The 12730-nt window shown below is 34.1% G+C and overlaps 1 protein-coding gene across 2 annotated transcripts; it reads right to left on the bottom strand.

Annotated features, from left to right (window-relative positions):
- Nucleotides 1-5379: 5379 nt before the first annotated feature.
- tm4sf21b (transmembrane 4 L six family member 21b) lies at nucleotides 5380-11984 on the bottom strand. Of its 2 annotated transcripts, XM_028475293.1 has the most exons (5): nucleotides 11604-11981; nucleotides 10746-10811; nucleotides 8284-8435; nucleotides 7294-7480; nucleotides 5380-5752 (listed from the first exon to the last, which is right to left on the bottom strand). In XM_028475293.1, exons 1-5 carry the CDS (start codon nucleotides 11793-11795, stop codon nucleotides 5750-5752), a joined length of 600 nt encoding a protein of 199 aa, XP_028331094.1. In that variant the 5' UTR covers nucleotides 11796-11981; the 3' UTR covers nucleotides 5380-5749. The 2 variants fall into 2 exon arrangements, with proteins under 2 accessions (XP_028331094.1, XP_028331093.1); XM_028475292.1 differs by lacking the exon at nucleotides 5380-5752 and having other exon boundaries at nucleotides 7041-7480; nucleotides 11604-11984.
- Nucleotides 11985-12730: the final 746 nt, after the last annotated feature.

Below are 12730 nucleotides of genomic sequence, written 5' to 3' on the forward strand. Positions count from 1 at the left end.
ATTTTTACATGCTAAAGTGTATTTACTATAGTATGCCTTAAGTATATGACTTTAAATGTACTAATTTATGCTAATTTAATAGATGGATTGAAGCGCATGTTTACAGTAATATTATTGGACATCAAATACATTTTATAAATAAATCAGGTCCTAGTTAATTTCATAATTACACTCAAATGTAACTTAAAATACGTTCAGACCTAATATCAGAGTATCGAGATATTAAAATGTGTACTTGTGCAATATGCTCTCAGTGTATGATAAAAGTATGTAAAAAAAAAAATACACATAAATTTAATTTAAAGTATATTTTAGTAAATTGTATTTTTTTGTATAAAGTGTAATTGAGTACATTGGTTTTGAAGTGTATTAAAAGTTTTTCCGCGAATGTGTGATGTTAGTATACTTTTTATATATTTACTATACACAAAATGTACTATACACAAAATGTACTATACACAAAATGTACTTTATTGTATTTTAAGTATATTGAATTATTTAATTTACTTAAAATACAATAAAGTAAATTTTCCTTCACCAGGGTTATTTAAAGTATATGTTTAGATCACAATTTACAGCCAAACATTTTGATGCACTGTATCGGCTCAATTTTTAATAAATCTGTGTGGATTGTTTGTATAGGACAGTTTGAAGATCAAGCAAAAATCCTAAGAAAAAGCAGAGTGATGAACTTCATAAATATGCAATAGGTTCAAAAGTTTCTTCAGTGTTGGGGCTAAATTATTGTGAAAGTGGCAAATCTGTAGCACATAATTTGTACATTTTCAAAATGTTGAATTTTAAAGGCTTGCTGTAGAGCAGGGCTGTCAAACTCATTTCAGTTCGGGGGCCAAATATGGAGCAGTTTATTCTAAAAGAGGGCCACAGATTTTATGCTGAAAAACGAGTAATTTCAACCTTATTTTGCCCTAGTTTGCTCTTCTACGTGTACATAAAATACAAAATATGTAAGAAACCGACAATATAAGCAATAAGTGATAGCTATTAGTCCCAACAGGATCTTCACTTTAAATTTCTTAGAATTTGTGACCAATTTCTGTTTAATTAAGGGAAATATTATGTCATCATTTGTGTAAAATAGAAAGATTTTGTAAGAAGTCTTTTTCAATAGTTTAACACTTAAAATGACTGCAATCATGTGATATAAGCACCAGAAGTGCAGAGTTTTAGTGGTTCCCAAACCTTTCACAGTCTCGTCCCGTTCAGACATTTAACCTGATGCCATATACCCCCTACTCCTGCACACCTAATAATGTCATGTCATATATATTGTATATAATAACTGAATTTCATATTTGCGCTTTTCAATTACATTGACCAATATTTTTTCCAATTACAATATTTTTTTTTTATCATCAGAAAGTCAATTACAATTACGTTCTCAATTACTAAAGTACATTTATAATTAATCACAATTACTGAGCCTGAAATAAATAACCTAAAAATTAACTTTCCTCTTGTGTTAGCTTTCTGTTAGCATCTCTTATGATAACAGGTACTAAATCAGCTGTAAAATACACTAATAACAAATATCTATCATCTAATTTCTTTCCTATCTATTAGTTATCTTGTTAGGCTTCCTAATCAATGAAAATATAGGTTTTAATATTTTTGGTGTGGGTGTGTGAGTGGTGTCAGTCTATACCCCTTGATTTCAATTTTTTTTTAAATGGTAAAATGTTGAAAACCTTGATATGAAACATATTTTACTAAATGTTAACTACATATGTGTAGAGCTTTACATAGAACTGCAACATGGTTCCCCATTTTGCGTTTAATTGTAATTGACAATTTGTTTAAAATTTTAATGGCATTTACAATTGCAAAGTCAATTACCTGAACTCAATTACAATGTAATTACGATTATGCCATAATTGTATTTAACTATGGCATAATCACACAATTACAATTATAATTGACCCCATCCCTGGTTGTCTAGCTGTTTATAATTTTTATTCTTCTACCCCCTATGACAATTTGTGTACCCCTGGGGGTACCCGTACCCCACTTTGGGAACCAAGGATTTACACAATGATTCATGATTTCTCTGTAATTTTTACTTTCTCCCGCGGGCTGAATTGGATTCTCCCCAGGGCTGGAGTGTCTTCTGTTTTTGCAGTTGAGTTTGCATGGGACTGGACCTTAATGAAAATATGGTGATTGTTTGTGCTGAGCATGGGCGGAGTTAAAGCGGTGGTCCAGGGTGGCACGTGCCATCCCTAAAATCTAATTGGCCACCCCAAGTTCCACCCCATCCAGATTCACAATAGACAACTGAAATTGCAGCTTGTCAAAGAATTTTTTTTTTTGTTGAAACAGTGATAAATCTACAACCTTAACTAATATATTGTATATATATATGTTTTTGTCTGAATAAACTTATTTTATGCTTTTAAAATAAATAGTCATGCGTTCATCACTCTAATCCAGTGGTTCCCAAACGGTGTGCCGCGGCACACTGGGTGTGCCGTGAGGCAAGTCTGGGTGTGCCGTGGGATTTTGTGACAACATACATTATTCTTTAGGTCCCCATAAAATCCATGTTAACAGAATCACGGACAGAATCAATCAATCGATCAATGAAAACTGAATCTACTGTTGAACGCGGAAATGGACAGAATCGGCATGAAACGCCGTCACCGTGAGGCAAGGAACGTTTTTTTATGGAGAAATGTTTCTGGGGAGCACCGCCGCCCCCCTCCCATCCTGGCCGCATTAAACACCGCCTAAACAACCCAACACACCATCTAAACTACCAAAAAACTATGCAAATCATCACTGACTCCTAAATACAGAGCCACCAGTGCCCGTTTAACTTTACTGTGCCTGTGAAGGTCAAGCGCAGTGGCACTCCATGAAAACATGAGTCAGCTTTAATCAGCTTCATCTGCTCAGAGTGTTTAAACAACATCTCATCAGCGCTACAGAGAATCTGTGGATAAAGTTGTTCTGTTGTTGTGAACGAGGCCAGGATTGTAGAGTCTGAAACATCGTATAGATTATTGAAAACTTCAAATACTGTAAAATATTATGGCCCCTAGTGGTGAAATGACTGATGCATCCTTGTGTCCATTTGTTTGTTTAATCATTACAGTCTGGAATGATGTCATCAGGATCATTTAAATTATGTTAATTTAAATTAAGTTGATCAAAACTTAATCAATAAACCTGATCAGATTCAGGAAACCATTGATCCATGAGGGTGACATTAATGCTGTTCTCATACATCTTTATAAGACATATAAATAATTAAAAAGGAGCAGTCAGAATAATCCATGTCAATACAACTTATATCTACCTTTTAATTGTATCTTACTTTATTTTTGACACACATTTTTGTTTAATTAAGGGTTTTTTTATTTATTAGTATTTATTTTTGTTTCCTCACAGGAGCTAAAAACTAATATTTTCTGAAAAAACTGATTCAAATTTCTAAAAAAATGAATGTGAAAAACACGGAATTTGGGGAAAAATAAAACAGATTTTATAGGGCCCTAATTATTGCAATATACAACTACACAAAAATAATATATTTTTTTAATTTACTACTTTGTATGTACTAATTTCATAATACAGAGGCAAATTCTATACCTATTTTATATATATATATTTCATGAGTAATACACATAATTATGCACATTTACAGATATTGTACATATACGTATATGAGAGATAACACGTGTCATAAAGGCTATTTTGCACAATAGGTGTGCATTCAGATTTCTACTTGTCCGTTGGTGTACCATGGGCACAGAAAGTTTGGGAACCACTGATCTACTCGCATGGAGATTTAAACCTTTATACTGGGTAGGAACTGGCATTTGATCCACATGCAGATACAGTATGATAAACTATTTTATAGCATTAACTACATATCACATGCATTTTTTTTTCTTTCGATGAACACTTTTTGTCTCTTCAACATATGAGGGAAATGCCCACGTTGCAAATAATTACATCATTTAGGATAAACAGTCTTATTAATTTAACTTTTAAGTGGTTGTTTTATTATTTGAAATTTAGTGTGCCACCATCATCCGAGTCTGTACTCCTGCAGTGCACCCCTAACCAAGATTTCCTACACCCGCCCCTGGTGCATAGGAAGTAGGATTTCATCAGAAGAAATATATGCAGGATAACAATAGTTTCCTCTTTAATATAGCAGAAGGTCTCAATAGACTCAAACATGTGACCTGCACAGCAAGGGTGTCCTTACATTCCTGTACAGCTAAAAGATACACTGAACATGTCCCTTTACAGTGTTTGGATGCAAATATGTTTCTGCAAAGTTGTAAAGTTTCCTGGACTGCCCTGTCTCATTCTGATCTCCCAATGTTCACAATCCATGCGTCTGATTGTTTTTCAGTCTGTAAATATAGAAAATCAGATCCATTCAAGACTTGTGTGTATGAGTGATCAAGCAGCTGTCATCATATTTAGAGCTGTACAGAATCTACCAGAATAAAATACACATTATGTGACAAATGCAAAGATGGATGATAATAAATCTGTTGACTGTGTTTGTACCACATCTTCCCTCTTTGTGGCTTTCTGTCTGACTCGTCTTTCTACAGTTTTCTCACTTCCCTGTGCAATATCTCTGTACTTTGTTATGTATAAGTGCATTCCTCAGTATGTGTCATATAATCAGTCATAAGAAAATATGATTGCTCATACAAGGCATACCCTGGTGGAAAATAAATGTGTTAAGTGTACTAAAATTTAGCATACTTTTGTGTACTTGAAGCCACACTAATCATCAATATACTATAAGTGTATCTATGATTAGTTAACTTAAAGCATGCTATTTTGGAACAACTCATTTTGTACTAAATATATTTTAATTGTAATTAAGTTAATATTAAAGAAAAGTTCTACTGGAAGAGTATTTAGTGTATTTTTACATGCTCAAACTTAAAGCGTATTTACATGTAGCATGCTTTAAGTATCTGACTTTAATGTACTAATTTATGCTAAATTAATAAATGGATTGAAATGCATGTTTACAGTAATATTTTGGACAATTTCCAAATACATTTTATAAATAAATAAGGTTAATTTCATATTTGGACTCAAATGTAACTTAAAATACATTCAGACCTAGTATTGATATTAAAATGTGTACTTCTGAAATATGCTCTCAGTGTATGATAAAATGAGTATGTAAAAAATGTGTGTAAAATGAATTTCAAATAAGTACACTTTAAAAATTACACATACATTTCATTTAAAGTATTTAGTAAAAAGTATTTTTTTGTATAAAGTGTAATTGAGTACATTGGTTTTGAAGTGTTAAGTGTTTCCGTGAATGTGTGATGTTAGTATACTTTCTATATGTTTACATAAAGTACAATTGCGTAAGTACATTTTCAATATACTCGTGAAAAATTTAATATTCTTAAAATACAAGTAAATTTTTCTTTCACCAGGGTTATTTAAAAAAATACAATATACACATTTACATTTCAAAATGCAGCATAAATTAGATAAATTACTGTCATCACAATGTTCAAGAAAGCAATTTTTGTTAATTTTTCCCAGTTCAACTTTCAGCAGTAACTGTAATCTGATGATAATCATTATGATGTTTTTAGAAAACTCATTGTTCAATTGTCATTGGCTGATCAATGCTTTTTATAATAGTGATGGTGGAGCTGGATCTGGATGATGATGATGATGATGATGATGATGATGATCCTTGCAGTGATTCTCAAACTCACTCCAGTGTTTACTGTTAATAGAAAGCAGAGGAAGGATTGAGTTCAAATGTACTTAAGGGGCAAGTTTGTGAGCTATATATATATATATTATATATATTATTATAATATATATATATAAACCCTCTAAGCTATTAAGGGGGCGGGGAAAAGTACATTCAGGCTTGCCATTGGCTTTTGAATAAAATATTACAATCAATCAGGGGGCTGGAGTTGGTCCTACTTCACTTGCACTAATGTTTATTTTGGCTTCACTATTATGACAAAACTAAAATCAGTCCAGTACTGAATGAATAATGGTTTCCAACGCGCTTTGAGTCTCCTTGAAAAAAAGCACTATATAAATCCAAGCCATTATTACTATTATTATTATTGTTAGTGGATTTGATTTCTAAACTAACAGTACACCACAAAAGGACATTTTTGTGTTATTCCATACAAAGTTAAATTCTGAAAAGTTAAAATACACCAATTGTTTTATGGATAACTCAATGGTATTTCAAATCAGTGTTAAATTCCACAGAAAATTTTGACTTTTCTCTTAGTTTGTGTCTTTTTATGGAAATTAAAGTTAGTGTAAGTCGTATTTATATAATCAGAATCCTTTGGTTTGATTTCAGTTTACAAGAGCTTCCTTTATAATTGAAAAAATACTGTAAATAAAACTAAGTATTAAGACTTTAGTTCATTAAATTGCAAATACTTCTTTTTACATTTACTAACTAGTTTTATCCTCTTGCAGCATGGTGGAGCTGTGATTAGCTATAAGGGCCAGGGTTTGTTATGAGTTTCTCCCGGTTCCTCTCACGGTCAAAAATCATGTATACTACCAAACACTTTTGGAGCGTCTAAACTGATGGTAGCTGTACAGTATGTCTGTATTTGTGACTATAATTTATGATTCATTTTAGTGTTAAAAACATTTTTAAACAATTTTTATTTATAATGGATCATAGTTTTCATTAAAGTGTTCTGATTCAATATTGATATTCCTCCGATATTAACATGTTCCAATATTAAAAAAACAAGTATTGGATTATATGTTTGATATAACCACAATCCATAACTTGTTTTTATTGTATTTATTTAGGGTTTTTCAGGGTCTTTTCATTTATTTTTATTTATTCTGTTCAATTATAGAATATGATTATGTTTAACTAGTGGTTTTTTGGTTTTGTTGGGTTTTTATTTTATTTATTGCATTGTTCTAATTATTGTTTCTATTTATTTAATTCAAGTGTAGAATATTCTTAAGTTTAAGGTTAAAATCTTTGTAACCGATTGGTTAATGTTAACTAGGTCAGTTTTTCTCATACTTACTGTTGTTGACTATTATTGTCTATTTGTGAAATATCATTAATTTGCCTTTTCCTTTATTCAATCTTAGTCTTTTTTGTCATGTTTTTTTTTTTCCACAAAAAGAAATTGCCAGAATAAATAGTTGACCACATTAACACTGGTTGACTCATATGTGAAGAACCTACTATGTACAGGGAATTTTCCTTTCTGAACGGTGGTGTGTTGTTTACCACAGAGAGGTCTATAGTGGTCTCACCTCTTTGCTACCACATGTGCCACAGATACAGCCAAACAATCCATTGATCATCTGAATGAGACAGAGGATCAGCTCCAAGCCTGCAGCCACCAGGAGAGTGGCGAACAGGCCCAGGTTAAATTCCACCACATTCTTTGGTATGAGACACCACTTCCACATGTCCTTATCAGACAGGTAACTGCCAGAACTAGAAAAAAATAAAAACAAAACAAAACAAACAGAAAGACAGAGAGAAATAAAAGACAGAGTTATGTAATGGCATTATTGTTGAGAGAAATACATAAACAGTTTGGTAATGCCTTACTTTAAGTTTTATGCATACATGATGCTGTCATTATTATCTGTCATTAGCACCAATAAGGTGTCACGAAGGCTGTCGTCAAGTGTCGTTCATGAAACTATGATACCTCTCATTAAATTATGACACTTTTGGAGCTATGTTGGCATTTTTTGGGTTAGGTGGAGGGATCTAGTGGGGTTAGGTAGGTTTAAAGTTAGGATAAAGAACGACTTTTAAAGAATAACTGAACCCCAAAATCACTTTTTTTGCTGAATACAAATGTATTTGGGTATGAAATTGATCCTGGTCCAACAAAGTATTAAATTGTAAAATATTTTGTGTTGTATTTTGTAAAAACTAGCACCTGTGGGCTCTACAATCTGTGGTGAGTAGGTTGGATTGAGAGGAGTGAATAGAGGTATATTGAGTAATGACTTGCTAGTTAACATAGCATAGATTGTTCATTGGAGATTTTATAATATAGACTGGGTGTGTCTTAATTGCCCCGGCTATAATTGAGGCATTTTTTAATTTCCCTCCTTGTGGCAGGTCAGGAGAAAGCAGGGCTTTAGTTACTCTTTAATGACAGCCTTTATGACACCTATAGCATGAATATGGTGTCATAATAATGACAGCGTAAAGTCAGCCTTTATGTATAAAACTTTGAGTAAAGTGTTACCAACATTTCACATCTAAAATATGTAATTTACCTGTTAGCAAAGGGAGTTGTCCATTGTGGAATCGGGTTGGTTTCACTGAAGCCATAGCACAGTGGCCCATTAGCAAGACCGAGGGCAGCAACACTCAAACTGTAAACAGCTCCAAGTACACCAACTGCTGCAAACCCAATGGACAGGAACATCTGCAGCAAACACACATGTCCGAATCAGTGTTGTCACTGAAACACAAGGTTTCCCACAATACAGTCTTCAAAAATTATAGAAAAACAATCAATTCAAATGTATATGTTTAAACTTTAAATCTCAAACCTTCTCTTGAACTCAAAGAAAAACCACACCTGATTGGTTAATTGATCACCAGTTTTGTGCTTGCCCGCAGATTACGGTGAGATACAATGATGTAATGATTAAATTGATTGCGTACATTGGGAAATGATTCGCTGCACTAAATCCACCACTGAAAGGAGCAGTGCTGCAGATAAAGCCTTTCACCAACTCCCACTGTGTGGAATTCCAATCCTGACCCTATGGTCACTAGTCTAGTTCTATACCTATTTTTGTAATGATATTGGTCATGAGACTTGTGGATTGACAATTTAAGCAGAAAGCTAGAAATAATAATGAACTCAGTTTATTTCTTACTAAATTAAGGATTTTTGTTTTTGCCAACCAGCGTTTAACATCATCATGTAGTTCTTTGGCGACTATTGAGTAGCACTTTCAATTATTCTCACACGAAGATTAATCTAAATGTTATTCTTTTAGCAATGAAATGACAATTTATGTTTGACTATGATAGACCCAAGAAGAATCCTGTGTAGGGAAAACAGAATTGAGCTAAGAATGGATCCCTGAGGAACCCCATGTGAGAGAGGGTCTGTTATGAGAAGTAATCCCCAACCATCGATGTTAAGGCATTACTGTAATCTGATGACTTTTCACAATTAACAACTAAAGTAAGGAATTATAATTAAAGGAACAATAATTATTAGATGAAACTGTCTCCCTCTACTGTTTGTTTGGCGTTTTATAGCGCATTATAACCCAGTCGGCTACTATAGTTTCACTGAGACAATAAGGAAAGCGGCACGATGAGAGTGAGAGAGAGCATGTCCAAGCAGCTTTTAATTCCTGGAAGTAATCTACATCTCTTGCCAATTTCTACCGTAGACTTTCATTCCGACGCGAAAAAATACCGGCCAAAAATGGCGTCAAGCTGCCAAAGAGAAAGACGGAATTATAAGAAATTATAAGAAATGTGGTGCAATGTGCAGTAAATAAGTTTAAATGTTCAACAATTTTCTCAGAGTCAGAAACTGTTGCATTTCATTTCATTTTTGCTTCATTTTGCGTAGTGTTAAAACATTTAATAAAACAAAGATAGTTTAATTTGATTACATTTTTAATTGGGGAACATGCCAAAAGAATAGAATTAGGCTGAATATTTTGTGCATAACATTTTTGAAGAGTAACTTCATTATCTGTAGTAAAGTAATGAAAGAAACTTTTGAAAAAACTGGATTATTTCCTTGAAGGAGTCATCACTAATCACTAAATAACTACTATTTCCAAGTAACTTCACCAACACTGACCAAAATAAACATAAACAGCATGTGTATTTAAAAGAGGGTCGGTCACATTAACTGTTAGCTAATCAAAAGTATAAGTTAGCACTTTGAATTCTGTCTTGTTTTTATTATTCGATGTGGTGCATGATTTTATTGGAATATTATCGGTTTTAAAATGAAGTATTGGACATTGGCCATTCCGCTGATATGATTAGCCATTAAAAGAACATGCTTTGCTTCCTTGATCAACCCATTGACATCAGACACATAGACGCCTCCTGCCTGTGTAGAGGTGTCACTAAGCAACGCCATCTTGTGTGTGAGCAGCAGACTGCAGGAAGTGTTCGTAAACCAGTGGAGATAAATCTCAAAGTACTGTTATTCACTGAATTTACCAATTTTTAAAAGACTGATTTATTTTCTGTCATATACTGTATAGCTATGACACTTGTAAAAATTCTGTTTTTACCACTTCAATAGAAAATTTAAATAGGTAAGTTGGTAGTAACTAGCATAGGCTGCAAGTATCGTCAATGTTTTGCGTAAAAACTACTATCATAAATATGCATTAAATGTTTTACATAATGAAAGTACGTCTATGATGAAAAGAGTTTGCAGAATAATGATGTATGTTAATTCCACTACAGAACCTAAAATATCTCTGCAATTAGGTGTGATTATCAGTTATTAACTAAAATATTAAAAATAAAAATCCAATATCGTGCATTTCATTCAAAGCTGGAATTGCAGGATCATATTCCCTAATGAAGATTTTATTTTTGGGGGAAGACACTTGTTTCTTTTTGTTCTCATCTGCAGTGTGTGTTATTTTTAATGTAAAGTTTTCCTTGTGGCCCTTCCAGAGACTGCAGCAATACATGCTGCAACCTTAAACTTGATAAAGTCCTTCCACTGTACACTCACCCCACAGCGATTGGCACAGCAGTTTTTTGCACTTGTCAGATGAATGTGGATCGCTGGGACAAGGATCTAACACAGAGAGAAACAGAGAAATCATGGGCTGCACAGCAATATATGACATTTAAACATTTGCATTTCTAACAATTTATTGCAAAGCTTTGTCACTTGGAGGCATCTCTGTTGGTAGTCCAGAGTTAAAGAACAGAGGACTTATTTCATTTCATTTTGTATTGTGTTTACAACACAAGTGACCAAGTGAAAACTCAAAGAAATCCTCCTTTTTGAGTCCCACTGAGTCTAGTCGATAGGTTAAATGACCCCTATAAGCTTTGCCACTAACCATTCCCAGTTATGCAAGACCATAATATTATTTTAAAAGTGTAAAGGACAGTGGTGGCCTCACAGTTCACTGGTTTGAGTTGTAGAACCAGCAGGAGAACTGGGTGCTGGCAAGGCCATCACTTCCCTAAAACCAGCTCTTTACTACTGTGGGCCCTTAAGCAAAGCACTTAGGTAATGCTAACATGGGTTTACACAGTTCCATTGATCCTACATATTTGTTTTTTAAGTATATATGTACTCATATTTATTTGTCAACACACAATAGAAATTAAAATGTGGAAGAGAACATGAAGCTTTAGGTCTTAACAAGTACGGTGCGTACTGAAATCTTTCATCAATACGTACATCAGTATTTATCAATAAAATGTCACAACTCAGGTTCTACTTAATGTGGCAGAAAAGTTTGTCAAAGCCTTAAAAAAGAATTGCCTTTGGAAAATATTTGCTTTTTGTCCTCCCAACAATAATGTGGACTTTCCACCTTTTCCAAAGACCCAGATTTGAAGCAAACAAACTCACCATGAGTCCTCCTCCAAGCAGGCCACCCATATATTTGACTTCCACTGTGAGCCGGGATTTTCCTTCTCTGTCCTCCTCTGCAAATTCTGTACTAAGGTCAGGGAAGAAGAGCACGATGTTGCAGATAATTGACAATAGAGCCAGGACATAGAGAGGGATGGCAATAAACTTGGAACACGCTCCGGTGCACATTTTGTTCGTTGGTTGATCACAAAAAACTTCAAAAAAAGAAAAAAACTAAACAGTTTTCCAGTACTCGGGTAAGTGATGAGGTCCTTTTCTCAGAACCTGTCCTTCAAATCTCTTTTTGGGGCTCGGCTCTTCTTCGCTTCGAGCAGCTTTTATCGCAGGGTTTCAGAGACAGTGACACGGGAACAGCTCAAATATATAACCAAAGGTAGAGGCTTGAAGGTGGAGCTTCAGGAGATAAGGATACCCAGCCTGTTATCACTTTTGGGACCAGCACTTTATGACATGCCTGACATCATGTTGGAAAGCCTGAAGCATAGTAAACACAAGAACTGCACTGAACCCAGTAACATGATGTATCCATTACAGAGGCCAATGTCTAATTTGTGACAATACATGGAGGCTCCTGACTGTTGGTCTATTTATATTCTAGCTTCCGATGTTGTCACGCTGTTTTATTCATTTTTCTTTTTGTTAACAAACCCCATATGACAATTTGCTTACCTTACTTTGGGAACCTGGGCTATAGAGCAGGGGTTCTCAACTGGTCTCACCCTGGGACCCACATTTTGCCATGATAATTAAATTGCGACCCACTTTTTTGTTTTTCAAAAATAGCTGCTGAAAACACACATATATAATCTTTTAAAAACATAAATCTATATATTTTCCTGTACAACATGCATTTCACAGCATGCATGTCAAAAGAAAAGTTTCTTCCAAAATAAAAGACAAGTCCAACATGAGAGAGTATTTATTTATTTTTGGCCAGCTCCTCTCAACCCACCCAGTACAGGTCCACGACCCACTTTTGGGTCCTGACCCACCAGTTGAGAATCACTGCCATAGAGCACATGTGTCAAACTCAAGGCCCGGGGACCAGATCAGGCCCTTTGGGGTATCCAACAGACAAAACCTGAATCATTGTGTAAATGATG

The sequence above is a fragment of the Gouania willdenowi genome, chromosome 18 (assembly GCF_900634775.1).
Source record: "Gouania willdenowi chromosome 18, fGouWil2.1, whole genome shotgun sequence".
Taxonomy (NCBI): Eukaryota; Metazoa; Chordata; class Actinopteri; order Blenniiformes; family Gobiesocidae; genus Gouania; species Gouania willdenowi.

Bases quoted from the DNA above. Each gene is read 5' to 3' on its own strand.
- tm4sf21b (XM_028475292.1), bottom strand. From the start codon at position 11,795: ATGTGCACCGGAGCGTGTTCCAAGTTTATTGCCATCCCTCTCTATGTC. The intron at 8,436-10,745 runs GTGAGTGTACAG...TGTTTGCTGCAG, and splicing joins GCTGTGCCAATCGCTGTGGG to ATGTTCCTGTCCATTGGGTT. The intron at 7,481-8,283 runs GTAAATTACATA...ATTTTTTTCTAG, and splicing joins ACAACTCCCTTTGCTAACAG to TTCTGGCAGTTACCTGTCTG.